The 25,259-nt window shown below is 35.6% G+C and overlaps 1 protein-coding gene across 2 annotated transcripts; it reads right to left on the bottom strand.

The window, feature by feature from the left end:
* On the bottom strand, positions 1 to 25,259 carry CIBAR1 (CBY1 interacting BAR domain containing 1). Of its 2 annotated transcripts, XM_061171781.1 has the most exons (9): positions 25,124 to 25,259; positions 24,353 to 24,587; positions 22,034 to 22,102; positions 20,962 to 21,063; positions 18,052 to 18,057; positions 16,733 to 16,837; positions 7,558 to 7,671; positions 2,355 to 2,474; positions 1 to 661 (listed from the first exon to the last, which is right to left on the bottom strand). In XM_061171781.1, the coding sequence occupies exons 1-9, from the start codon at positions 25,147 to 25,149 to the stop codon at positions 572 to 574; spliced, it is 867 nt and encodes a 288-aa protein (XP_061027764.1). In that variant the 5' UTR covers positions 25,150 to 25,259; the 3' UTR covers positions 1 to 571. The 2 variants fall into 2 exon arrangements, with proteins under 2 accessions (XP_061027764.1, XP_061027763.1); XM_061171780.1 differs by lacking the exons at positions 18,052 to 18,057; positions 20,962 to 21,063 and having other exon boundaries at positions 2 to 661.

Raw genomic sequence — 25,259 nt, 5'->3', positions numbered from 1 at the left:
AGTGTCCTATTATTGTTAAGAGTGACTATAATACTCTCATTGAAAAGTAAATTTATATATCGAATGATGAAACTTCAGGTTGTAGTAGAAGTGAAAAAAAAGTAAAAAAAGAAAACTTGGCTTTTTGATTAAAGCTTCATGGAACAGAATTTGTATTTCATCAGAATGACTATCTAGGACCCTTTTCTGGTATTGAAAGCATGGTGTCTTAACCTAAAGGAAGCAAGTGGAATTGTTAGATTTTTTTTGTTGTTGTTATCTATTTAACTAGTGTAACCTCAACTAGGTATAGTGCAATATGAAATACTTCTGAAATACATAATCTTTTTTAAAAAATGGAACCTATACAAAAAGATCACATGCTGCTAGACAGATAGACAGTCAGAAACGACTGGTGTGTAATATTTTTTAAAACCTTCATTTTTGGTCAGCATAAATTTCCTTTAATAATTTCTCTCTCCATTTCCAGTAGGATTTCATTTCAAGCCAGTATAAAGTTTTACAGTTTTAGTCATTCTGGATTCCAAGTCATTTAAGATGAAAATGGAAATGCAAAGTTTACTTAAGAAATTTAATTTTCTTCTTCTGTAACATCTAAGTCTTCATCCTCTTCATCATCATCTTCTATTTGTTGATCCTTTCTTAGTCGACAGGTGGATACCTGTTGAAAGTTAAAACATTTTAAAAAATACTAACTAAAAAATATTTTTACATGTGCCCTGATAGAGAAGTGCACATAGAACAAATATTTCAGAAAAATGTCCATAAGTAATAATTTTTAGTAATGAAAATTCCCTATGAATTATTGTATTTTAAGGTTTGAAAACAGACGCAAATTTTTTTCATTCATGTTATTTTTTGAAGAAAAATGTGAAATTAGCCATTTGATTCCAGTTGGGTACAAGTACTTCAATAACCGACTTTCAGAGAAAAGTATAGTCTCCGTATATTATAAATGTCAAAAAATATTTTAAGTTAAACAATTCTTAGGTCACAAAAACAGGTATCTGAATGAGAGTCATTAAAGGGATGGCAAAAACAAGGATATTTCAACTAGGCAACTGAAATATTAAACTTTAAAAATAGTGTGATTTAAACGTAATGAGTTGAGAATCTGAATTCACTACTTGGCTTTAAGTCCTGACTGTTGCCACTTGGGTCATCCTGCTTCAAACTTTTCTGAGGGTGATTATACCTCCCAGGGGACATCTGGCAATGTCTGGAGACACTGTTGATTGTCAAAACTGGGGGTGTGTGTTTGTGTGTGTGTTACTGGCATCTTGTGGGTAGAGGCTAGGGATGCTGCTCAACATCTGTACAATGCACAGGACAGTACCCCTGCCTCCCTCCCCCCCTCCAAATTATCTGGCTCAAAGTTAATAGTGCTGAGGTTGAGAAACCCTGGGATTATGTATTCTAAAGTGCTACACAGATCTTGGCTAACTTAGGTGATATTATTAGCTCTAAAAGGTCAAAACTCTGCATGTACTATAATACTAGATTTATGGAATTTATGTGCAAGGCACTTAGTACTGGAATAATAATATAATTTGGTTAGGGGGAGAGATGCATAAATAATAAGCAGTAAATAAATGCTTAGAGGAGAATCAAATGAAAACAGAAGGTACTAGGTCACACTTACCTGAAAGTTATATTATGAAAATATTTTGCTCAATTTTAAATTCTGAAGGCTAGATATGAAAAAGGCCATAGCTTTCTAAATCAGGAGTTGGCAAGCTATAGCCCAGTTTGTGGCATTTCTGTAAATAAAGTTTTATTACAACTATTGATTTGTTCATGTATTGTTTATGGCTGCTCTTGATTGAGGCAGAGACCACATGGCCCACAAAACCTGCTATTTTCTGTGTGGCCCCTTAGAGAAAAAGGTGGTTGACCCCTCCCTGTTCTAGATACCAGGTACTTCAGGCTTTCTGGATATAGAAGAAAAGAAAATTGATTCTTTACCCTAAAGATATGTGCTTCTGGATCTATGATAATGTTCAACAAAAGCCCTTTTTAGGTATCATTTCCAGTAAGCTGTGATAGTGGGATTTAAACCCTAAACAGTTTGATTTCAGAATCTGTGCTCTTCATGCTATACCAGAGAACAAATGTAGATCAGCATTTTCCTGTCCCTTCCACCTCTCTCCCAAGTGTTCTGCTTCAGAGAGTAATATGTTACAGATGATACAAGAATTAAGAGCCGAACCTAGTGCAATCTTCTGTTATTTTACATAAGAGGGTAGGAGAGGGTAAGTTATTCGAAGTCCTGTGACTTAAGGGAAACATTTTTAGTACTGAACAATTCCAAAGGCAGGAGCTCACATTCCTTTAAATTACGGTTTCTAGCTCACCTGTCCTGTTCCAGATACACACTTAGCTGACAGTGATCTCTGAAGAGGTGACTTTGAATTTGCTCTTACGATATCTAAACGGGATGAATAATCTGGTGGATACAGAGAATTTCGGAAAACCTGTTGCAATGATAAAACGTTATAAAGTGATACTAAACAATGGAAATCTAGAAAATCATGTTAAGTTCCCCTTAGTTTATCATGTTAAGTTCCCCTTAGTTTAGAATTTTTTTAAGCAACTCCCCTCCCCACACTGGGGACAAAGTTTCATTTATTTATTGTAAATTTAAAACAAAAATCAAAAAAATAAAAAAATATTTTCAGTTGGAAAGATGTAAGCTAAAAAATTCTATTGAACCACCTAAGATGATGACGGGCCCTGAAACAATCACTTAAGAGCTTTTGCTGGTGAAACGTGAAAAGCTCCTACATTCAAAGAGTATGCAAGCCAGTGGGAAGACTAAGTCACACCTTCGATTCTTTCTGTTCTGCCTCTCCTCAGTACCAGTTTAAATTCACTGATGGCTTTCACAGTACATCACAGAAGAGTAAATGGAGCCACTCTAATTTATGGATTCCAATCTCACTAGGATCTGGAATGCCACCGCTTGTCGGTTCTTTTTCCTTAAAGCAGTAGTTCCAAATCTTACTGTGGTCTTCAGCTTCCCTACCTGTAGCTTTTCCACCATTTCTGTAACATTAAGAAGGCAAGTCTGTCAGATGTGAATTTCTTCATATTCCCTCTTTTTCTCCTCTTCACCCTATCCTTTTCCTTTTTTAAAGCAAATGTCATTCTGATTCTCTCCAAGGTGCACTTTCTCTTTAGCGAAACTTCAAACCAACAAACAAAAGCTCTCTTTCTCCAGTTTTCCTCCCCCGCAAACAAGCAAGATCCGTTAAAAAAAAATTACTTAAAGGTATAACTTTACTTTTTAAAAAACTTCTCAAACATTATACTTCATTTGTCAGCAAACTACAATTAGGCTTTCCTCTTTCACTGAAATTGGTCTTGCTGTCAATCACCAAAGTTGTCTTTTTGTCTTCAACTGACCTTGTCCTGAAACTTCTTTTCCATGCATGCCATCACTAAACGCTTCATGTGCTAGCTGCTCTATTTCTTCACATCCCTTTTTCTACTGCATATACCTGAAATATTTTTAAAGGGTTTCCCTTAGGCCACTTTACCTTTTTTGACACCTTTCTCTGAAAGATCTACATAGTGTTTTATGGCTACCCTTCCACCAATTCTCTGTAGACTCTTCTGATAGCCATATTTATGCTCCCCAGTACCTTCTGTTCTAGACCAACACTGTCCAACAGAATTTTCTGAGATGATGGAAATGCTTGCTGTTCAGTGCTGTCCAAAAAGGCCACATATGGCTACTAAGCCCTGGAAATGTTTACGTGACTGACGAACTGAATTTTTAAGTATAATTTAATCTTAAATAGCCACATATGCCTAATGGCTACTATACTGGACAGTGTAGCTCTGGATTCACCTTTACAGTGAAAGACATTACCAAAACCTTAGACCAAGCTAGAAGCCTGGGCATTCTCCCTAAATTTCTCACCTGAGGTAGTTCTATTTTAATTTATTGACTCTATACATCTTTGGCTTACTTAGAATTAGCATACTACAGACCAAAATATGATTTCTCTACTAGAAAACTTTGGCTCCTGACTATTGAGAGTCTAAATGCCTTAGGTGACATTCAAGGCTTACAATCACCCAAACGTACCCATGATACTTCACTTGTAGCATGTATACCTATATGCAGAACACATAATACTACTGTGACTTTGCAGTGCTGGTTCCTCAGCCTGGAATTTCAGCGCACTTACTCATCCTTCAGGAGCCAAGTCAAATGCCATCTTTTTTCTGCTTTCCCCTGTTCTCTAGTCAGTAGCTCCTATTGTTTATACCCTCAGTACAGGTTTTATCTCACTGTTTTGTAATTACATGTCTGTTTCTACAACTAGTTTTAAGTTCCTCCAGAGCAAGAAGCCTTCTTTTATCTTTGCAGTTCCTTCCAGCTTAAGACAGTAGCCTGGTAAATGAATGATGTTAACATGAACTTAATCTGGGTGTTTTGAGAAAAAACGACCCAAACTAGGGGATGTCTCTACACATTTCTTTAAACCTTAAAGAAGTGCAGGACACAAAAGGAATCAAGGGATGAAACTTAACGCAAGAGGTATGACTTGGTTTAAGGGCAATTCAGGCATGCTAATAATTAGGTTATTGAACAGTTTACTGAGGACCCAATTATATTTTGGTGCCAGACATGGAACCTGGCATCCTGGTATGATATCAAAACTGGACGACTCAATCCACTGGTATTTGGAAGAAATATATTTTTGTTAGAACAACATTCCTTATTTTAGCTTTCCTAGCAAAGATAAAAGTGGGAAATGGAAGATAATTTACAACCCTTGGGGTAAAAGTCTAAACCAGTTGAATATTAGTCTCCAACTGCAAAACAACAGATTTACAGGAATATTAATTTATTGGCAATAATGCATTTTCCAATATGGTCCAAGATCTCTTCTAGGAGTGAGTCTCAAGATCTGAATATGCTCTGAACTGAATGTACAGAGGTGATCTTTTGAAGGGGAATATGGGCCTGACAATACTTTTTATGTGAAGAACAAATCAGGTAAGATGGTTTCTGATAACTAGATGCAAAAAATTAGCTGCTGCCTGAATAAGTCAGGACTGCTGTCTAAGAACAGCAAATTATTTCTCTGTTCCTCTCTGCATATTTTCTCTACTTGTTTCCGAGAAACTTGTATTTAAAGGGTCCTTCCTCATCTTGGTAGCTGTTTGATGTAATTTTACTTCGACTTGTCTCACACAACTTTCCCCAGACTGCTGTCTTCTCCTTTCCACAATTTCTGTATGCCATCGTAGTGATAGCTTAGGCCTATAGTTCATTACATCTCAGGACCTTTGTATATCTATCTGAGCTCTCTGCCTGAAAGCTGTTGCCACGTATCCTACTTATCCCTCAAACTTCTGATTAAGAAATCATTCTTTGATTCTCTAGACTATTTAGAATCCTCCATCACATACACTTGCAGCACACTATATTTTTTTCTTCTTTACATTATAAAACGTAAATAGTTACACAGTATATTTTTTAAATGTCTGAACTCCTTTTAAGTATCTGCTTTTTGACAACTTGGACCAATTCTTATAATGCTAAATCCTTGGCACTTAGAATGGTGTCTGGCATATAACAGGTGCTCAATAAACAGTTGATGAATGTACTTTTTATGAATGTACTTTTTATGATACTATAAGTATCTCCATTTTAGAGATGAGGAAGATGAAGCATGAAGAAGTTAACTTGCTCAATACTGCCCCATTAGAAAAAGTGGGGAAGTTCATACTCAAAAACACATCTATCACACAGCCCTGAGATCTTGAATTTTTTTTAATGAATCCTACAAGCTACCTAGCTAGCTGATGAAGAACAGTGGTAAGAGAAGTGGTAAAGGAAGTGGTGTGATAAAAAAGATATCTAGGACCTCTGGAATGAGAAGGAAAATCTTGGGGTCCAAAGGGCTTGAAGGAACTTTTAGTGACTTTAGTGACAAGTGTATTGGGTCAAGGGTATTAGAAAAAGGAGAATGAAAATACTTGTAAAGGGAACTTAAGTCTTGTAGGAAAAGTGGGGGATCAATTTTGAACCTGCCACTCAATATAGTGTTGTTTCTTGTAGGAAATGGTTCATGTCACTCATCAAGAACCACGCTTCTGGCAGTACAGATAGGACAAAAACACAATGTCTATAGTCAAACTTCTGGGTTTGGCTCCCAGCTTTGTTACTTACTAGCTATGGGATCCTCTGGGAGGTTCCTTAACCTCACCGTGCCTCAGTTTTCTCATCCACAGAAGTGAGGATAATAAATACTTTTATTAAAGTTGATGGTAGGGTTAAAATAATACAATGAAAATGCATAGATCAGTAGCTGGTTCAAAGTAATCACTATATAAACATTTGCTACTTTTACAAATTACAGATAAAAGCTTGATCTATTTTTTAAAAAAATAGGATACAAAAAGGAGTAAAAATTTAGAAACCTTAGCTTTAGTATTTGGAGGGAATAGACACTTAAGAAGCCATCTATTAACAAACAGTAATAGAAATACGATCATGTATGCTTAACTGAGGTAAAACTGCGATCAGATTTTGACACTGTAAAATGTATATACACATACTAAAACATGTACTTTTCTTCATTTTGGCCAAGCTATAATCTGGTTTTACTGAATTCAAGTTTCTTGGAACCAGTAGAGTAGTGGGAAGTGAAGGCCCAGGGGATCTCTTTATAGATACTTTAGTTAAAAAAAAAATGGAATCTTCAAAATTATGAAATGCCAGACACTCTCAAATTCTATCACTTATTAATACAAAATTCTGGTTATATCTTGAGACTACGTGGCCTTTTTCACTTCTACTGTAGACAGAGTATATCTCGAATATTTTATCTATTTCCGCAAAAATACTTTGCCTTTTTTTCCCCTTTTGGAAGGTAAGATTGTAGGACATTAACTCTTCAGGTGAGCTTGCTGAAACCAGGCTTTGATATTTAAGTGCTCTAATGTTAGCTGACCAGTAAGATTTATTTGCATTTAACTATCAGTACAAAGCAAACCTACATTTATTTCACAGCTTACTGATTAAGTCCCACAAAACTAGTTAGAAGCCAGATTCTGCTATTTACTAGCTAAGTGGCCAAAGGCAAGTTAAGTTACTTAAAACCTCTACACCTGTTTCTTTAGTTGTAAAACGAGAATGGTAACAGTACCTGCATCACAGGAGTGAGTGAGAAAATGCATGTAAAGCTTTGGGTGTTGTGGCATAAACACTCAAATGTTAGCTCAAATCAATAAATGCTATTTTTAGCACATGTGACATATCACTAGTCAAAATGATACATTATTTCATGTAATGGCTTTATTTCTATGTTTTACTAGATATTAATCCTTGGATTAATCCTTGGAACTCTACCATGGTTAATTTGAAAAGTTAAAAAATAAATAGAAAGTCATACAGGTTCAGCTATTTGGAACTGCATACAATAACATCTAAACCATGTAGTGTTCTAATTTAAGATATTTTTACCCAAACTAATGCTTTCTTTTAAACATTTCCATATCAATAGAAGAACTGAGCTTAGATGGACATAGTCTTACCTCTAAATCTTCTTCTTCATCAATCTTTTGTATATTTTGGTAGGCAGCAGTGTAGACCTCTAAAGCTTTGCCGTGAAATAACATTTCGATAGTGATAAATTCTGAAAATATAGTCTAAAAAAACAAGGATTTGAATTTAAACAATCATATAAATTGCTTCATGAATTTAGTAAATTTATTCCTTACTATATAGTCTTGGCATTTTATGAGATACAGAGGTATCTGTTTTTCCACAGGGCAGATGAAGTACAAAAGATAACTGGAATAAAAATAGTTGCAAAGACCTTCTGCAGCAAAACTTTCAAATTACACAAAATATTTCCTATCTTATTATTTACTTCCCTTTTTTAGTCGGTTCTTCTATTAGATATTTATGATTTAAAAAAAGATTTGACTAAAATGTATGTCATTATGTACTCTGTTGCTGAGTGCCTATACGTATTAGCTAAAGCAGTTTAGTTCTGAAGCTGTTTTTTTTTTTAGCAACTCCAACTGATGTTTAAAAGAATGTTTTTAGGCAAGAATTCTATCCCATCATATTTATATGATACTTGTATTCTCTAACCACAAAGGGATTACTTGGTAATAATGATATTCCTACTACTGATAGTAGCACCATACATTTGCATAGAGCTTTCCAGTTTACAAATATATGACTTGTCCAGTGTTATTTACAGCTATAATGTTAAGACTTGGATCTGATTCTTCAAAGTTATAGCTCTTGCTCATTGTACTGTGCTGTTCTCGCTGGAATCAATCATTTCCTTCGCAAATAAACTACAGGTAAACTCTGTGAGCATGATGATGACAACTTACGGTAGGGAAGGTCATGAGCAAAGAGAATGAATAAAGATATGCATGTTGATCTAAGCAGAGGTGAGATAATTGGTAGGTAGGGAAAGTATAAAAGCCAGACAAGTTTGCAATAAAATAGGATCTATCCTTTTGTTATCTTGTCCCTTATCAAAATAAAAAATCAGAGCATTAATGTAAAGAGAAGTGGGCAGAATAAGAATAGGATAGAAAATACTCAAGCATTGTCCTTTAAGGGGCAATATAGATGAGATGGGTTAGGCTAGAAGGCAATAGTCAAATACTCATTTTCCTTCATTTCTGCTCTCCTGTGTTAACCACCCAGATAGGAGTGGTCCTGCACCTTGGAAAGTAGCCATACAGATATCCCTTCGTGTCCTGTGATTTTTTTTTTTTCCCTCTCCATCTCCATTCTTAAGGATTAGAAAAATATTTAAGGGAGAACTAACAGGCTTCTGATTGCTACTCAGTGGAAATAGATCTGTAGTTGAAAGTAACCCTTCTGAGCTGCCAAGCACATATGTAGGGCTAAATGCAAAGATTGGGCTCTGGGATAAATGACTTATAACTATAACTGACAATGACCTTTACTGTCACTTCATATAGGTCACAAAGTGCTCTGGTATACTGGACTGGCAACTGACTAATAAACAGCATTATGCCAAGGTACAACTTCGGATTCCACACCAAGAATCTTCAGATACCTAGGAATACCTTAGAGGGAGAATAGCTTTTGACTAGGGCTGGTACTTCTCTTGTCAGTCTTCCTAAGATAGTTGACTAGCTAGAAAGTAAGGGGTTAAGCTTAAATCACTCAAGTAAGTTGGGTATTACTCCTATTTTTAAATAGTTCTACAAATGAACATTCTAAATCTTTAATAGACTGGCACACTATTTAATAACTAATGAAATCCAAACATTTACAGCCTTATTACACCTAAATCTGTAGGTTTAGGCTTAATTCAAGTCTATTCCACTGTGGTAACTTTGAGGAATATGGAAAAAATTCAAAATAATTTAAAATATTTTTTGAATATTTGAATATAGTTATTAAATCCCTGATGCCAAAATCTCTGAATGTGATGTCATCTCTGAACTAACAATTTCTTAATAATAGCATTTTATAGGAGTTATATTCCCCTTAGCTCATAAGTAAGCCCTGAAAATATGTTGATATGTCTGTCACTGAAGAATGATACATTATTTTGGTTTATCCATATCCTCTGATAAGAGAATCTATTACACTCTCATTTTAAAAGACAGAGCTCAACTTTGAGTCTGTTAGCATTTCGCAGTCTCAAAATTTAGTTTCAATTAGTGATAAAAAACATTTTAAGAAGTAGCTTTAATTAGTAAATGGCTATTATTTACTACTTGGAACATGAGGGAAAAATCACTCTCAAGTTTTGTGATACTTTGGTTTAATCCTTTATGGTTTGACCTTTTATTTCTTGACAAAACATATACTATATATCTATTTAAGATGGGAATAGCCCTGTTAACTCTTCTGTCAAAAACAGTGATGGAGAATCAGTGGCATTGCTAAGGTAGTATTCCAGACTTGGAATTTTTGACCCAAGAACCATGAAGCCTTAAGATTATCACAGAGGACAGCTATATCCCTGAGTATAGTAAGGAGGAAAAACTACCAGTCATACTTTTTTTTTTCTAGCTATTGATAGAATTTCATAAAACATGGGAAAATGGGCAGAAAGGAGGTGGATAATAGCAAGGAAGAATTAGATGACAACTGGTGTAAGAAAGAACATAAAAACATTGTGTTTTTAAAATAAAATTATTTCAGTGAGTCACTAGAAAGGTGGTGGAACTTTGAAAGATCCATTCATATTTAGAGAAAATTTTCCTCAAATAAACATAGCTTTCAGTGATCTCATGTAATCTGCTAATCTGGAATGGGTCAGTATGGTCAGGGACAGAGGCATTCACGCATTACTTTTTTTCCTCCTTTTCAATTTTGTGTGACTAGAAGGCCATTTGGGTACGTACTTAATTTTTATTGGTGGGGGGTTGGGGGAGCTAATATGAAATTCTCTACCCATCGGCAAGTATTCTGCAAAGCAGGTAGCCTAGTAGTTTAAAATAGGGGCTCTGGATTAAGATAAACCTGGGTTCAAATCAAGACGGAAACAAACCAGCTGTGTAATATTAAACAGTTTGTTCTTTTTCCTTATTTTCAACATCTTAGGTTTTGCCTTAAGGATTAAATGTAATCCAAGAAAAGGTACAGTATGGTAACTGGCTTAGAGTAAGTGCTCAGCACAAGTTTGCTATTTTTATTGCCGAAGGAGTAAACCAGCTAAATTAGAAACTGTTCCTTATCATAACATTAAAGCCTCCATCTGGTTTAATTAGAAAGCAGCATATTTAACAAAAAAGTCATAAAAGGTCTTGTTAATAATTTTGGCAAATAAAGGGGAAATGACAGCTCTCCAGAGTAGAGGCTATTTAATAAATGATGTCAGGAGAACTTTCTATCCATTTGAAAATAATAAAGTTAGACATCTACCTCATACCATATGCAAAATACAACTGCATAAAATAAAATATTTAAAATATTAAAAAATCATACAAATACTAGAAGAAAATATGAGCAAATAATTATATAATCTTGGGGATGAAAACTCCTTTCTAAGCATGACACCAAGGCAGAAATCAAAAAGAAGATCAATAGGTCTGGCAGCAAAAATAAGACTTTAAGGTGGTAAAAACATACCATAAGCAACAAAATGGGAAAATATATTTGCAACATATCTTCTCTTTAATATAATGAGTTAATTTTCTCAATATAAAGAATTTTTACAAATTAATAAGAAAAATGCCAACACAATAAAAATATAGGCTAAGGTCAAATGTGAGTAATTTACTAAAGAAATAAAATGTGTCATTAAATATATGAAAAAATACTCTGCCTCAACAGTAGTAACTGTAGCAAATTAAGATGATACTGATTTTTCAACTATTAGATTGGCTATTATTAAAAATACTACTACTCATCATTGTTACATTGGTGTGCTCATGTAAGGTTCTGCAGAAATGTTAACTAGTTAAAGCTTTGTGGACAGACGTTAAAAACAGCTATCCAAATTGAACGAGTGTATGCTCTTTGAATGAGAATGCCACTTCTAGTAATTTATCCCAAAAGAATAACTGGACCAGAAAAAAGGCTGATGTTTAATGATGCAATGAGATCTATAATTGCAAAAATAAGCTAGATGTCCATCAATGAAGGCTGGTTAAATAAACTGATATATCCATATAGCAAAATACTATATGAGGATGCCATAACGGACAATATGGACCTTTGTTTCCTCAGCACAAATATACCCATGATATATTAAATTTTAAAAAGAGATGCTACATATAGTGTGGTCCCATTTAAACAAAACTGTATAGTGGTAATAATATTACCTTTCTCATAGGACACTGTGAGGAGGAAATGAGTTTATCCATATAAAATGCTTAGAATGTGTGACATAGTTAAATTAATGTCTAAGAAATATTTGTTGTTGTTATTATTCTTATTAGTATATTTCTTGTGTATATTTCATAGAAAGAAAGTCTGGAAGGATATAAACCAAAATGCTAACTGCTTATTTCTGAGCAGTGGAATTATTACATTTTTCTCAATAATTTTATGAAAAAAAGTCATGGTGATTTCATATTTATTTATAAGAAAAATAAAGTTACTAAAAATTAAGTTTTGAAGCTATTTCTTGCTCACGTCAGCTACTTTACCAATACTGAATTCCTGTCCCTATCTGTTCCAGGAGTGACCCCTGGTCAAGATCGTTTTCATAGGTCAGAAATTCCCTTGACACCATATAACTGATGACTTTTCCCATTACATGGGAAACAAATAGGATTGTGAGTTTTCTTCCACAGTCTATACAACTAAGTTCATACCAGCTTTTCTCAGAAAGACAGATTCTCTGCAAGGTTCCTATCAAAAGTCTTTTCCTAAAAATTGTGCTACCTTACTAATTAACACTGCTGCTAAAATTCAGATGGACTTATCAATTAACCCCCACCTCAAACACAGTTAATATAGTTATGAGCAGTGCTAACTACTGCCAATCATTTCTACCCCCAGGGAGGTTAAAGAAAGACCCAGAAGCTCTGCCTCCATCTGAAGTAGTAGCCTGATAACAGGTACAATAAGAATGTTCTTAAAAAAAAAAAGAATGTTCTGTGTCTGCTTCTCCCAAAACATGAGCAGGATCAACAGTTTTGACTTTTCCAAGAATTTATCTCACAAACAGAAGTGTTTGTCAGACATGGTAAAATCAACGTGGCAATATCTGAATATCGTTTTTGTTAGAAATAAGGGGGTGGTAAAGTAACCCTTCTGATTGATTTTTGAGGCTTTTGGGTATAGGATCTGTGCATCCCTCTTTATCATAAAACATCTCAAATGAGGCCTAACTTGGAAAAGGAACAATTTGACAGTAAGGAGGAAAGACATACAGAACAGAGATTCATAACCTTAACAGACTCTAGTATTAATCTCTGGAACTCATATTTCTGGGAGTTTGCTAGAGTCATGGGGGTCTGTATTAAAAGTGTACACTTTCACAGATGACATGATCTTGTATGTAGAAAATCTTGAGGAATCTGCAAAAAAACTATCAGACCTAATAAATGAGTTCTGCAAGGTTGCAAGATACAAGATCAGTACACAAAAATCAACTATTTCTGTGCACTTGCAATGAACAATTGAAATGAAATCAAGTAAACAATTCCATTTACAGTAGCATCAATAATCATAAAATACTTTGGAAAAAGTTTGAGAAAAGCACAAAACCTACACTTTGAAAATTATAAACATTGTTAAAAGAAATTAAGGATGATTTAAATAAATGGAAAAACAGCCCATGTTCATGGATTGGAATAATTAATCTTAAGATGGCAGTACTCCTCAAATTGACCTACAGATTTGATGCAATCCCTGTCAGAATCCCAGCTGACTTGTAGAAACTGACAAGCTGATTCTAAAATTCATACCGAATTACAACAGATCCAGAATAGCGAAAACAATCTTAAAAAGGAACAAAATAGAACTCACACACCCTGATTTTAAAAGTTACTACAGGGACTTCCCTGGTGGTCCAGTGGTAAAGAATCTGCCTTCCAATGCAGGGGACTCAGGTTCGATCCCTGGTAGGGAACTAAGATCCCACATGCCTCGGGGCAACTAAGCCCTTGTGTCGCAACTACTGAGCCCGAGCGCCTCAACTAGAGAGCCCATGCGCCCTGGAGCCTGAGTGCCACAACTAGAGAGAAAAAAAAAAAAAAAAAGTTACTACAAAGCACTGTTAATTAATCAGGACAGTGTGGTACTGGCGTAAGGATAGACATAGATCAATAAGAATGGGAGTTCAGAAACAAAACCACGTCAACTGATTTTCAACAAGACTGCCTAGACTTCAATGAGAAAAGAACAGTCTCTTCAACAAATGGTGCTGGAACAACTGGGTAGTCAGTCACATGCAAAAGAATGGGGTTTAACACCTTCAGTTCACATGATACACAAAAATTAACTCAAATGCATCAAAGACTTAACAATGAAAACTATAAAAGTGTTAGAAGAAAACATAGGGATAAATCTTTATAATCTCAGATTGGCAATGGATCCTTAGATATGACACTAAAAGCACAAGCAACAAAAGAAAAAGATAAATTGGACTTCATCAAATTTAAAAAGCTTTGTGCTTCAAGGGACACCATCAAGATAGTGAAAAGAACTCACAGAATGGAAGAAAATAAATGCAAAACATATATCTGATAAGGGATCTGTATCCAGAATATATAAAGAACTCTTAAAATGCAATAAAAAAAAGATAACCCAATTAAAAGATCTGAATAGCCTTTTTTCAAGAAAGATATACAAATGGCCATAAGCATCAGCAGGAAAATGCAAATCAAAACCACAATAAGATACGACTCTACACCCACTAGGATGGCTATAATGAAAAAGTCTGATGAACAACAAGTATTGGTGAGGATGCAGAGAAATTGGAACCCTCATATACTACTGGTGGGAAAATACAATGGCACAGCCACTTTGGAAAACAGTCCGGCAGTTTCTCACATAATTAAAGATAGAGTTACCATATGAACCAGCAATTCAACAGGTTATATGGTTGAACTGAAATGTCCAAGAGAAATGAAAATATGTCTATACAAAAACTTGTCCATGAATGTTTATATCATTAATCATAATAGCCAAAAGGTAGAAACAATCCAAAAGTCCATCAACTGATGAAAAGATAAACAAAATGTGGTTAATATCCATACAATGGAATATTATTCCACCATAAAAAGGAATGAGATACTGATACATGCTACACTATGGATAAACCTTGAAAGCATGCTAAGTGAAAGAAGCCAGTTACAAAAGCCATGTATTTTATGATTCCATTCATATGAAATGTATGTTCAGAATAGCCAAATCCAAAGAGACATGAGATTAGTGATGGTTGCTTAGGCTGGGGGTGAGGGCTGGGGGAGCAGGAAGGTAAAAGTTAGAGTGTACTAGGCCTCACTTTGAGATGATAAAAATGTTCTAAAATTGAGTGATGATGGTTGTACAAGTCTGAACACACTAAAAACCACGGAGCTGTACATTTTAAATAGGAGAATTGTATGGTATATGAATTATCTCTCCATTTTTAAAAAAGTAGGTTTTTTCCTGTCTTCTTCTTTTTTTTGTGACCACCACAAGACTTCCCTCTTCCAGGGTCATGATATAGCAGGCCAAGAGAGAAGCTTGGAAGCCCTTTTCTTCTCTGCGCACCCTCCACTGTGCAGTCCCTTACTCCATGTCCTACTGCTTCAGGAAATCCCAGGTCGTAGGAATTGTAGATGGGAATTTTGCACTCACTGTCTCTGCCCGTTTTGTAATTGGTGATGCTCATGGGATTAAAAACACCTGTAGAGTTGGCCAGCATGCAGATGGAACACTGAAGTGAGCCTAAAGATCAGAGACACAGATTGCCATGTGTAAAAGAGAAGTTAGTAGGCATGAAGAACAGTGGTAGCGTGAGGAATCAGGCTCCCAAGTCACTAGAGAAGCCCTTAGGTGGCAATGAATCAGACATACCTCACAAATCTCCAATCTCATTTTTCAGATTAAAGCTAATTATTTTAATCTTCCTTCCCTTCTCCCTCAATTTAAGAGAGGATGTCAGCAGTTGTAAAATGTTATGCCCTGCCTACACTCTCCTACGTCGGTAAAAGGGTTTGTCTCAGGGCAGCTCCTGAGGTGCTCTTCCTGAGTAGCAATCTACACAGCAGAGTGCAGAGTAAATTGAAAGGCTTACTTTTTTTTTCTTTTTTTTTTTTTAATCTTCAGGACCAAAGTAGAGACGTTTGATCCTGGCTATGAGAAAAATCAAAGTTATGAAATCCTATGAAACTATGATAGGAAATTTAAAAAAAATAAAAGGGCAAATGAATGTTGTTTCATGGATTGTAGACAGGAATGATACAATTAAGTGGCAGGTAATGCCTATTTTATTGATAAGAACATAACTTTTGAAAGCAGGATATTTTCTTTGTTAATAAGTTATTAAAATGACAAAAAATACTTTTCTTTAAAAGCTGTTCCAGGAAAATTTGCAGTGAGCCAAAAGGCATCCTTAGATGACTTGTTTTAAAGGACATAACGTGATCGCAAGTAATCCTCCAAATCTTTCCAAGATGCCTATGAGAAAGTCACTGAAGACCTTCTCAAGTCCATGATCCTGAATGTCTACTGATGTGTTATAATAAGTCAATTCTTATTGGCGGATGCAAGTTTATGTGGTTAGCTACTCTTATTTATTTGATAATATGTAGGTATTAGAAACCTATAAGCTATTAAAATTAGTGATAGTGTATCATAATGGAAAGCACCGATTTTTAAAATACGTAATTGGTTTATAGTTCAGACTTTTGGCTATGATACTTCAGAAAAGTTACTTTATATCTCTGCTTAATTTTTTTTTTTTTTTACATAATATATGATAACACCACCTCACTTTCATGCGGTTGCTGTAAAGATTAAAAGATTTATATAAAGTGCCTGGAGCCGTTCCTGATACATAAAAACATAATAAATGTCATTTTTCTGTGATTAACACTATTTGTAATAACATTTGAATATCTGGCCTCTGGTTGGGAATGGAGCCCCTTTAAATACCATTGTTTCCATAAGAAAATAACATTTGATATATTTTTGTTTACATCTTTTTCACACAGACTATTTATGGACTAAAAAAATCAGTAATTTAAATTTGTCATAAATTTAAATAAAAAATAAGGTTAGAAAACATATTTTGAACCTTAACAGTTACTTTGTTACCTTTATATCCTTTATTTTCTGCTTTTCAAAGCTGTCAATAGTCTCCTCCAGATGGCGAGTTGTTCGAGCAGCATCCATTGTGGCCCTTTGTAATTCAGTTTCTGCCTACAAAAGTGTCCCCGCCAAAGAACAGGAAAAACTCAAGTCAGAATCCATTCGACTGAGTCTTTTTGTAAATGCTACCACTGCGGTACTGGCTTTTTGCCGTAACAGTGTCAATCATTCAAAATATATTTTACCACATAAAATAAAACGATCTATACGATAAACATATGCAGAATAAAGAACTTTAAATCTATCAGGTGACATGATTCATGATCTCAAACAAAAGAAAACAAAATTCCTTCCCTTTCTGCATACAAAATCATTTTTTTTCCTATATCACCCTTGGATGATTTACTGTAAAACAATTTTCTATATTTTCTACTGCTTTCACATATTTCACTGTCTCTGCCATTTATCATACTCTCCTTTTCTCCTCACTATCTCTCTCCCCTTTAACCCTTTCTCCCCCCAAATACTTAAGTATTTTCAATCTTCTAGTTCTCCAAATGCGTGAAATGTTTCTACTTCTGTAATATCCTAATCAGGTAGAATAGAGTATACACTACAAATATTTATTTCAGCATGGATTTTCTATTTGTATATTCTTCTTATAAGCTAACAATATTACACTATTACTACTTAGTTAATGCTTATTACAAAAAATATATACCAGCAACTAATAAATTAGATGGAAAATCTAATGCTTTCCTTCAAAGTACTCATACTATCTAGATCCATGTTGTACAATCAATATGGTGGCCACTAGCAACATGTAGCTATTTACATTTAAATTAATTAAAATCAAATGTAAATTAAAAAACTGGTTACTCTAGTTGCCATTTCAAGAGCTCAACAGCCATATATATAGCTAGTGGCTACAGTGCTGTAAAGTGCAGAACATTTCCAATCTAATCATGTATTTCTCTTTAAAAGAATCATCTCTTCCTTAAGGACAACAGTTTGCCCCGAAATATTTAAAATTTTTTGTTAAACAATAACATATTTTTAAAAACATGGCCCAATTTTCTGATTAAATTCTTTCTAATAATGTTCTGTTTCCTATGTTAGTACTATGTTTACTCAAAAGTATCACATATCATCATCTTAATAGTTACTCCATAGGAAAAATTTGCAGTTGTGAATCAAAGTTTTGTGACACATAATATTATGACATTTAAGCCCTTGCTTTCTTTTGCAAGAAAATGTATAAATTGAAATAAGTAAAAAGGTTTACTATAGGGGTCCATCTCTTCACACATCACTTTACTACCCACCTGTGACTGAAATTTTTCATAAAGGAAAAAAATACATTTCAAATAGAACAATTTCTTCCAATAAATTAAAATCATATGCTATTATAAAATTATATCTTCTTGCAATTAGATTATACATTAATCATAACTTTATATTGATTATATACTCTTACAACTAGGTTAATTCAGATATACAATTTCAAGAAACTAAGCATTTAAAACATACGTATATATATCTGTGTGTGTGTACGTTTGCTATATAGGGTGTAAAGTTTTCTTAAAACCATGCAAACTTTTATGCTTTTAATCATAACCAGTAATCAAAAACAATTCTATTACTGATCTTCAGATTTTTAAAAATATAACTATCACAGGATTGTAAAAAAATTTCTAACAGTTATGATGCATGTTAACCTTTTACTAATGAGACTATTCAAGCAGACTATTTTTCTAATACTGTTCAGTACACGACTTGTGAAATTTTTTACCGTGACTACTTACTTTTGACTTAACGTCTTTTCCCTCCCCATTTATTGACAGTTTCATTTTAAAATCTGGAAGGGTAGGTAGAGTTGGCTAAACTAGCAAAGAGCAGGGAAGCAGAAGCCACAGCTGGGACATGGGTATCTTAATCTTCTACCACACTCCAGCAACTACGATTCATTTCTTAGTCTCAAATCCTTTTACTCCAGCATAGCCACATGCCCAAAATCGCACAGCTATTTTTAGCAAAGTGGATACAGATTTCTATTTCTTCCTTTTGTTGAAAATTCTTCAAAATCCTATAACATACCAATTTGGGTAGGAGATACTTTTGATTAAAATACTGTGATACAACTTTATGAATAAGGATATCAGTATATTTAATGAAATTAGTCATGAGTGCAAAATGGCTTATAAAAGAGTGAGCCAGATTGGTGTTTTTCAAACTGTTGCAAGAAGCTTTTTCAGAAGCCACCAGGGGCCTTAGGGGGTCCAGGCAGAGCACTGGGATTCTTCTTTACCCCATCCTCTTATACTAGAACTACTCTTTTATTTTATATACTGAACTTTAATGTGCTTCTTTTGAAGATCAGATGAATTTTAAGGGTCTATCCTGGTAAATATTCTATGATGTTATGATAGAATATCTTTATATTTATAGTGGATGCATTTGTATGTAGACTGTCCTTTATTTTCTGGTTTCAGGTTGTCAAAATCCACTGGAGTCCTACACCTTTCCCACTGAGCGTGGCAATTCATCTACAGCCATAATCTATTCAGTTGCTGCTTTATCTCCCCCTGTGTGAACTCCTGACCTGCTTTGTCTATGGTGTAAGACAGCCTCCTCCACAGCAGTGTTTACAGCAAAGCACCAAAGTCAGAGGCGTCTCTGTCTTAGGAAGACATTTATTTCCACATCGAGTGTCCACAGCAATACCCCTGAATCAATCTTACCACCTCCTCAAGATTCCAGATGTGACATTTTTTCTGCCCTTATGTACTCTCCCCTCCTCCAAACAAAGCAGCAAAATTTTGACCTCTGGCTTGATTCTTAAAAACTGTTGATATTCCCTAGTCTCTGCCTTAGTCCACAGTTGTCAGTCATAGATTTTCCAGCATTCTCTAGTTTGTCTGACTTGCTTGAAACCCAAACTCTATAATCTCCAGTTTGTAGATCCCAGCCATGTGGCTGCACATTTTTATTACAAGGTTGGGCATATGTATCTTTGGTCCAAAGGAAGGAGGACCAGGCTGTTGGTGCAGCCCAAAATCACTAATCAAGGGATTCCCCTCAGAAATGGAGGTGTTCTGGAACCTCAAATGTCCCCAAAGAGTCAATCCTCATGTGGTTTCTGGCAAAGGTGGGCTGTAAAAAACCTTAAGGAGGTAGGGAGGAGACATAAGGAATGGGAAAAAGAGGCAGCGGGATAAGTTAGTACTTTATATACAACTGCACCTATCCCAGTTGCTGGCAATTAGCCAGGTGCTGTTTTCTTTATTTAGTTTATTTATTTATCTATTTATTTATTTATTTATGGCTGCATTGGGTCTTCGTTGCTGCATGTGGGCTTTCTCTAGTTACAGCGAGCAGGGGCTACTCTTCCTTGTGGTGCACCGGCTTCTCATTGCGGTGGCTTCTCTGGTTGCGGAGCACGGGCTCTAGGTGCGCGGGCTTCAGTAGTTGTGGCTCGTGGGCTCTATAGCGCAGGCTCAGTAGTTGTGGTGCACGGGCTTAGTTGCTCCGCGGCATGTGGGATCTTCCAGGACCAGGGCTTGAACCCGTGTCCCATGCACTGGCAGGCGGATTCTTAACCACTGCACCACCAGGGAAGTCCCTGTTTAGTTTTGAACAAGGCACATTCTAGTTTAACAAATAATCATTCTGAACAGAAGAACCTTGTTACAGTAGACACTCCTATTTAGATCTGTGTCCAGCTGTGGACCTCAGTTATACTCTTGAATCTCCTGAGGGTCTTTGGCTGGAAGTCATAATTGTGGTTTCACATAGCTGTTGTTTTTCAAGATGAAGGGAATTTTACTGGGAAAAAAATTATTATTCCTTCCTTTTCTCAAATGCAGGGCTGAGAGGGCATTGATATATTAGGACTAATGATAGATCTTTAACTTTATAATTAATAGTCATCATTTATGTAAAAAATCTTAGAATTTTGTATTTATTCTTTATAAAAACATCTACACTTCTGAGTGTTTTATATTTTGAATGTCTATTGTGGAAAACAACATAAGAAGACTGAATTAAGTTGTGTATTCTCTTTAAAATTAGCTAATTTCCATAGTGAGAATTTATAAATGCATGTGTTTCTTTTCAAACTTTACATTCATATTCTTTGCACATTTAAAGTAGAAATGCATAATTTCCATATATATTTACTTCTGTACTGCATACCTTACAAAATATATTTTTAAAGACCCAAATTCAAAGGATACAATAACATGTCGATCAGATGGGTTTCTCTGACGTGTTCTTTCTAACTGAGTTAACTGTTTAGCTTCTCGATTCCTTGCTGTTAATGTTGCTTTGAGGTCATCCTGCAAACAGGCATTTTTTTTGTTAATAAAAATCTCTTATTTAAGAAGTAAAATACACAGTTCTCTGTTTTAAGAATGGAAGAACGCTCCCTATTTGATCCAGGCATCATTACCACAGGAATTATTACTATTGCATAATCAGTGTGTGTCTTTTTGTGTGACACTGTGTGCATGTGTGTAGTTTAATATCCTCTCAAATAATGACACAATTTCAATGCAAAACTATATATATATTTATATATATGAATATACACACACATAAAATTTTGATTGTGGTGGTAGTTACAGATGTATACACATTTATTAAAACTCAGTGTACATTTAAAACAGGAGAATTTTATTGCATGTAAATTGTACCTCAGTAAAGTTGATTTAAAAAATAGAACTTTGGGAATGTAATGTATACCCTGGTGACTAGAATTAATAATACTGTACTGCATTTTGAAAGTTGCTAGGAGACTAGATCTTAAAAGTTCTCATCACAAGAAAAAAAAATTTGTAACTATGTATCGTGACAGATGTTAACTAGACTTATTGTGATCATTTCATAATATATACAAACATCAAATCGTTACGTTGTACACTTGAAACTAATATATGTCAATTATACCTCAATAAAAAAATTAAGACAAAAATGTTGTCACATTCATTTTTAGTTTACATGTTATTGCCTGCTTTAAAACAAAAATATAAACAAATTCATTTAGTAAAATAATTTCTGTCCATGACTGTCTTCATGACTATAAATATTAAATATTTTAAGTTTCCATAATAAACAAAACAATGCTTTATGATGCTACAGTAGTATATAAAAATACTTCCTTATTCTCAAAGTTCTAAGAACGCTTCAGAGTGTGTAAAAAGAATGACTAAACACTACTCTGTACCTTTTATTAAAAGGACAGTTATTGGAAACCTCATATATTTTGCCAGCATACCTAATAATAGTAGAAAAAATGAATTTACTTACTCGTTTCATTTTTACAATGGTTCCATAAGCTTTCAAAGGTTCAACTACTTTGGCTTCAAGTCTTTCAACCTATTGAAAATTATTATAAAATATAACTGAAAAGAAACATAGACATAACAAAATTTAAATTCTGAAATAAAACCTGTGCTGTCGAACCTGAACATAATTACTACACCGATTAATATTTGAAACTTTTTAAATTAAAATGTCAGTTACCTTTATAAATAAAATAACCACCAGAAATTGATAAGACTCAGAATCTAAACTCAAATACATTAAAAACTGTTAAGCTGTGCAGTAGCAATAAAAGCTTTTGGTAAGTTTTAAGACATCTCAAATTTTATTACAGCTACCACTTTCAGTGTGTTTAATACTTGGATGGATACTTTACATACATTATATCCGAAATGTAAAAGCCCAACCTTCCAGATAAGAAATCAAAGCTGAAAAATATAGCATATTGGAAACATTTAAAACAACACAATCCTCAAAAGCAAAAAAGCCTACAGACCACTTAGAGAACAAGATAAATGGTGTTTCTGAGCTGTTATACTGTATGGTCGATCTCTCTTTTATTTACAATTAAACAGTTTTTCTTAAACATTACAATATTTATCAAATTTTGAGTAATTTCTCCTTTTACTAATAGCACTAGTGGAAGGCACTAAAGAAACGGATTTTTTTTTAAAGGCAAGTATATAACTATAGCATAAGAAAAATAACTCCTGGACATTAAAATTTTCTTTTTCAGGATAGCTAATACAAGATGACATGTATTTAATTGTTTAAAATGAACATGTGTTACTTTTGTAGCAGGAAAAAGGCTTTTTTTTGATGATACACGTTTATATAATCAGTGAGTGTATACCACTTCATATTCATTTTTGTTTAGTTTCTATAAACAGAATGTATACGAATATTTCATTTTTAAAAATTTTAGTAAAATGGAGAAGATCAAGTTCTTATTGAGCATTTAAATATTAGGAATCCTAAAATCAAATCCATGAATACTCAGGATTATTTATTCCATTTCAAATAATCCATACACTGATTATTCAGTGTAAAGATTAGCCAAGTCTTTTTTTCTGTTCTCCTTTTTGTAGCCTACCTTTTGTTCATTGTTCTTTAGCACCTCCACCATTTGGTAAGCAAGTGAAATAAAAAGAACAAATGTAAATCAATTCAGTTTGCTATTTGATAAATAGCATAAAGGTTTTCTAGAAAGGGGCACTGAAATTATTGGCTAACGTAGGGTTCTAGTATTATCTGTGAGTATAAACTACTTTTGAAACATTAAGTTCCCAGTTACACATAACTGAGAGTTGCTTGTTTATTACAGAATAAATATCATATGACAAAAATGAAACATTTTCCCCCAAAGTACCCCCAAGAGTAATTACTACTCAAATTTCTGTATGATTAGCAGTTATAGGTTCAAAGATCATTATCTTCTTTTTGATTCTGAGGTTTTTTTGATAATTGAAATTTCTGTTTTAGGCTTTTAAAAAGGAAGAAAAGCATTGATGAGAAAAGTACAAAAGAAGCAATGCAGCTCTATTTGGGCAACTTCTGACAAGTTAAAAGTTAAAGTGAAAATTTCTGACCTGTATCTTGAATCCTGAAGTAAATATAAGTGAAAGTGCTGATGAGGTATGAAAGTAAATGGGCTTTATCAATTTAAACAATTACAACACCACCTTCTTCCCTCCCCCCACCCCAAACCAAAAAAAAACCAAACAAACCCACAAAAAACCAAAAAACTCCACAAAATTTCACTACTGGTTTGTATGCATAATACCATGGTGACTAGAATTAATAATACTGTACTTCCTCCTCACCCCCCCCCACCCCCCCGCCTTTCAATGAAACATTGGTCAACTTTCCAGAGCATGGAAGCAGCAACAAAAATCTCTTGTTCATTTACTACTTATTCACTCACATTACCACTTCCAACATCTTCCATCTCCAGATATACTTTAAAATATACCTACCTGCACACAAGACACAAGTCATGCTCCTTTTCTTCCCTGGGGTACTACGTTTACTACGCCCTGCAAATAGCCACCCCATGGCCAAAAGTTGGCAAGTAAGGTGGGGAAATTCAGGACTTCAAGACACCCTAGAGTTTAGTTTGAAAACGGTAAAATCACAGGAAGCGTCCCTTTAATAGACTTACACAATGTTACCGACATGAAAAGGTACGTTTATCATCAAGAGTGTGTTCGCCACTGCAGTTAGGTAGATTACAAGTCTTCAGGGCTCCTCCGTCCACTACGTCAGGGCTCATTCATAACATGACGGTGTGACTTCACTCCATACCTCTGCTTGTCGATAATCCTGAAGTTTGGAAAACTCGTCAGCAAAGGTTTTCAGGCCCTGCTTTAACTTCGGGGTCTCTGTAGAGGCATACACGTTGATTTCATTCACCAGGAGGTCGGCTTTGTCTCGCAGTCTGGCAGTTTTCCGCACATAAGCAGCAAAGATTTGGCACAGCTCTCCAAAGTGCTTCTCCACATTTGTGACAGCATCTTGCAGTTGTCTGGTTTGAGCATCCCTAGAGAAAAAGGTGACAAAAAAAGCAAATCACTCTCATTTGAGATGAGATGGCTTCATCTTCACGGTAATTTGATTATGCCAACATTCCCGGGGTATTTTGCAGCTTCGACGGCGCAAACCTTCAAAGATCCCACCATCTCCCAAGGCCGATCCTCCTCCTCTAGGTCCCCATTCGGGGCCTGGCCTCCACATCCCACAGTGCAGGCGCACGAAGAGGCCTGGCTCCGGCCGGCGGCGCCGCTGCGGAGTGGCGGCTCCCGGGGCAGCTCCGCGCTGCGCTGCCCGGGCGCCCGGCTGCCACCCGGCGTCTGCACTGCCCGCGGCAGTGCGGGGGCCGCCGCCTGGGGAGCGTGAGGGGCGGCCACCGGGGCTCGCCGCAGCCCAGGGAGGTAGGCCCCAGAGCGCGGCGGCGACTGTGCAGCCCCCGGCCCAGCGCCGGAGCTCGGCGCGGAGGCCCACGGAGGAAGGCTCCACTCCCCCACCCGAGCCCTCGCGTGTGGCGGCCCTGGGCAGCTGCGGCCCCGGGGCTGTTACCGGTTTTCCAAGCTGCGCCTCAGCATCTTGCCTCGCGCACGGTTGGAGACCCCGGGCTGAGGCCAACGCCAGGGGCTCCGTAACGCCCGGGCGTGCGCGGGGGCGCGAGAGCCCGAGAGCCCGCCCCGCGCGCCGC

The sequence above is a fragment of the Eubalaena glacialis genome, chromosome 17 (genome assembly GCF_028564815.1).
Source record: "Eubalaena glacialis isolate mEubGla1 chromosome 17, mEubGla1.1.hap2.+ XY, whole genome shotgun sequence".
In the NCBI taxonomy this organism is placed as follows: domain Eukaryota; kingdom Metazoa; phylum Chordata; class Mammalia; order Artiodactyla; family Balaenidae; genus Eubalaena; species Eubalaena glacialis.
The sequence above is the reverse complement of the archived record's forward strand: the minus strand, read 5'-3'. Positions and strand labels throughout refer to the sequence as shown.

Coding starts and splice junctions, on each gene's coding strand:
- CIBAR1 (XM_061171781.1), bottom strand. CDS start 25,149: ATGCTGAGGCGCAGCTTGGAAAACCG. Junction 24,588..25,123: donor AGGCGCAGCTTGGAAAACCG/GTAACAGCCCCG, acceptor CTTTTTCTCTAG/GGATGCTCAAACCAGACAAC. Junction 22,103..24,352: donor AGGATTATCGACAAGCAGAG/GTATGGAGTGAA, acceptor AATTTTCAATAG/GTTGAAAGACTTGAAGCCAA.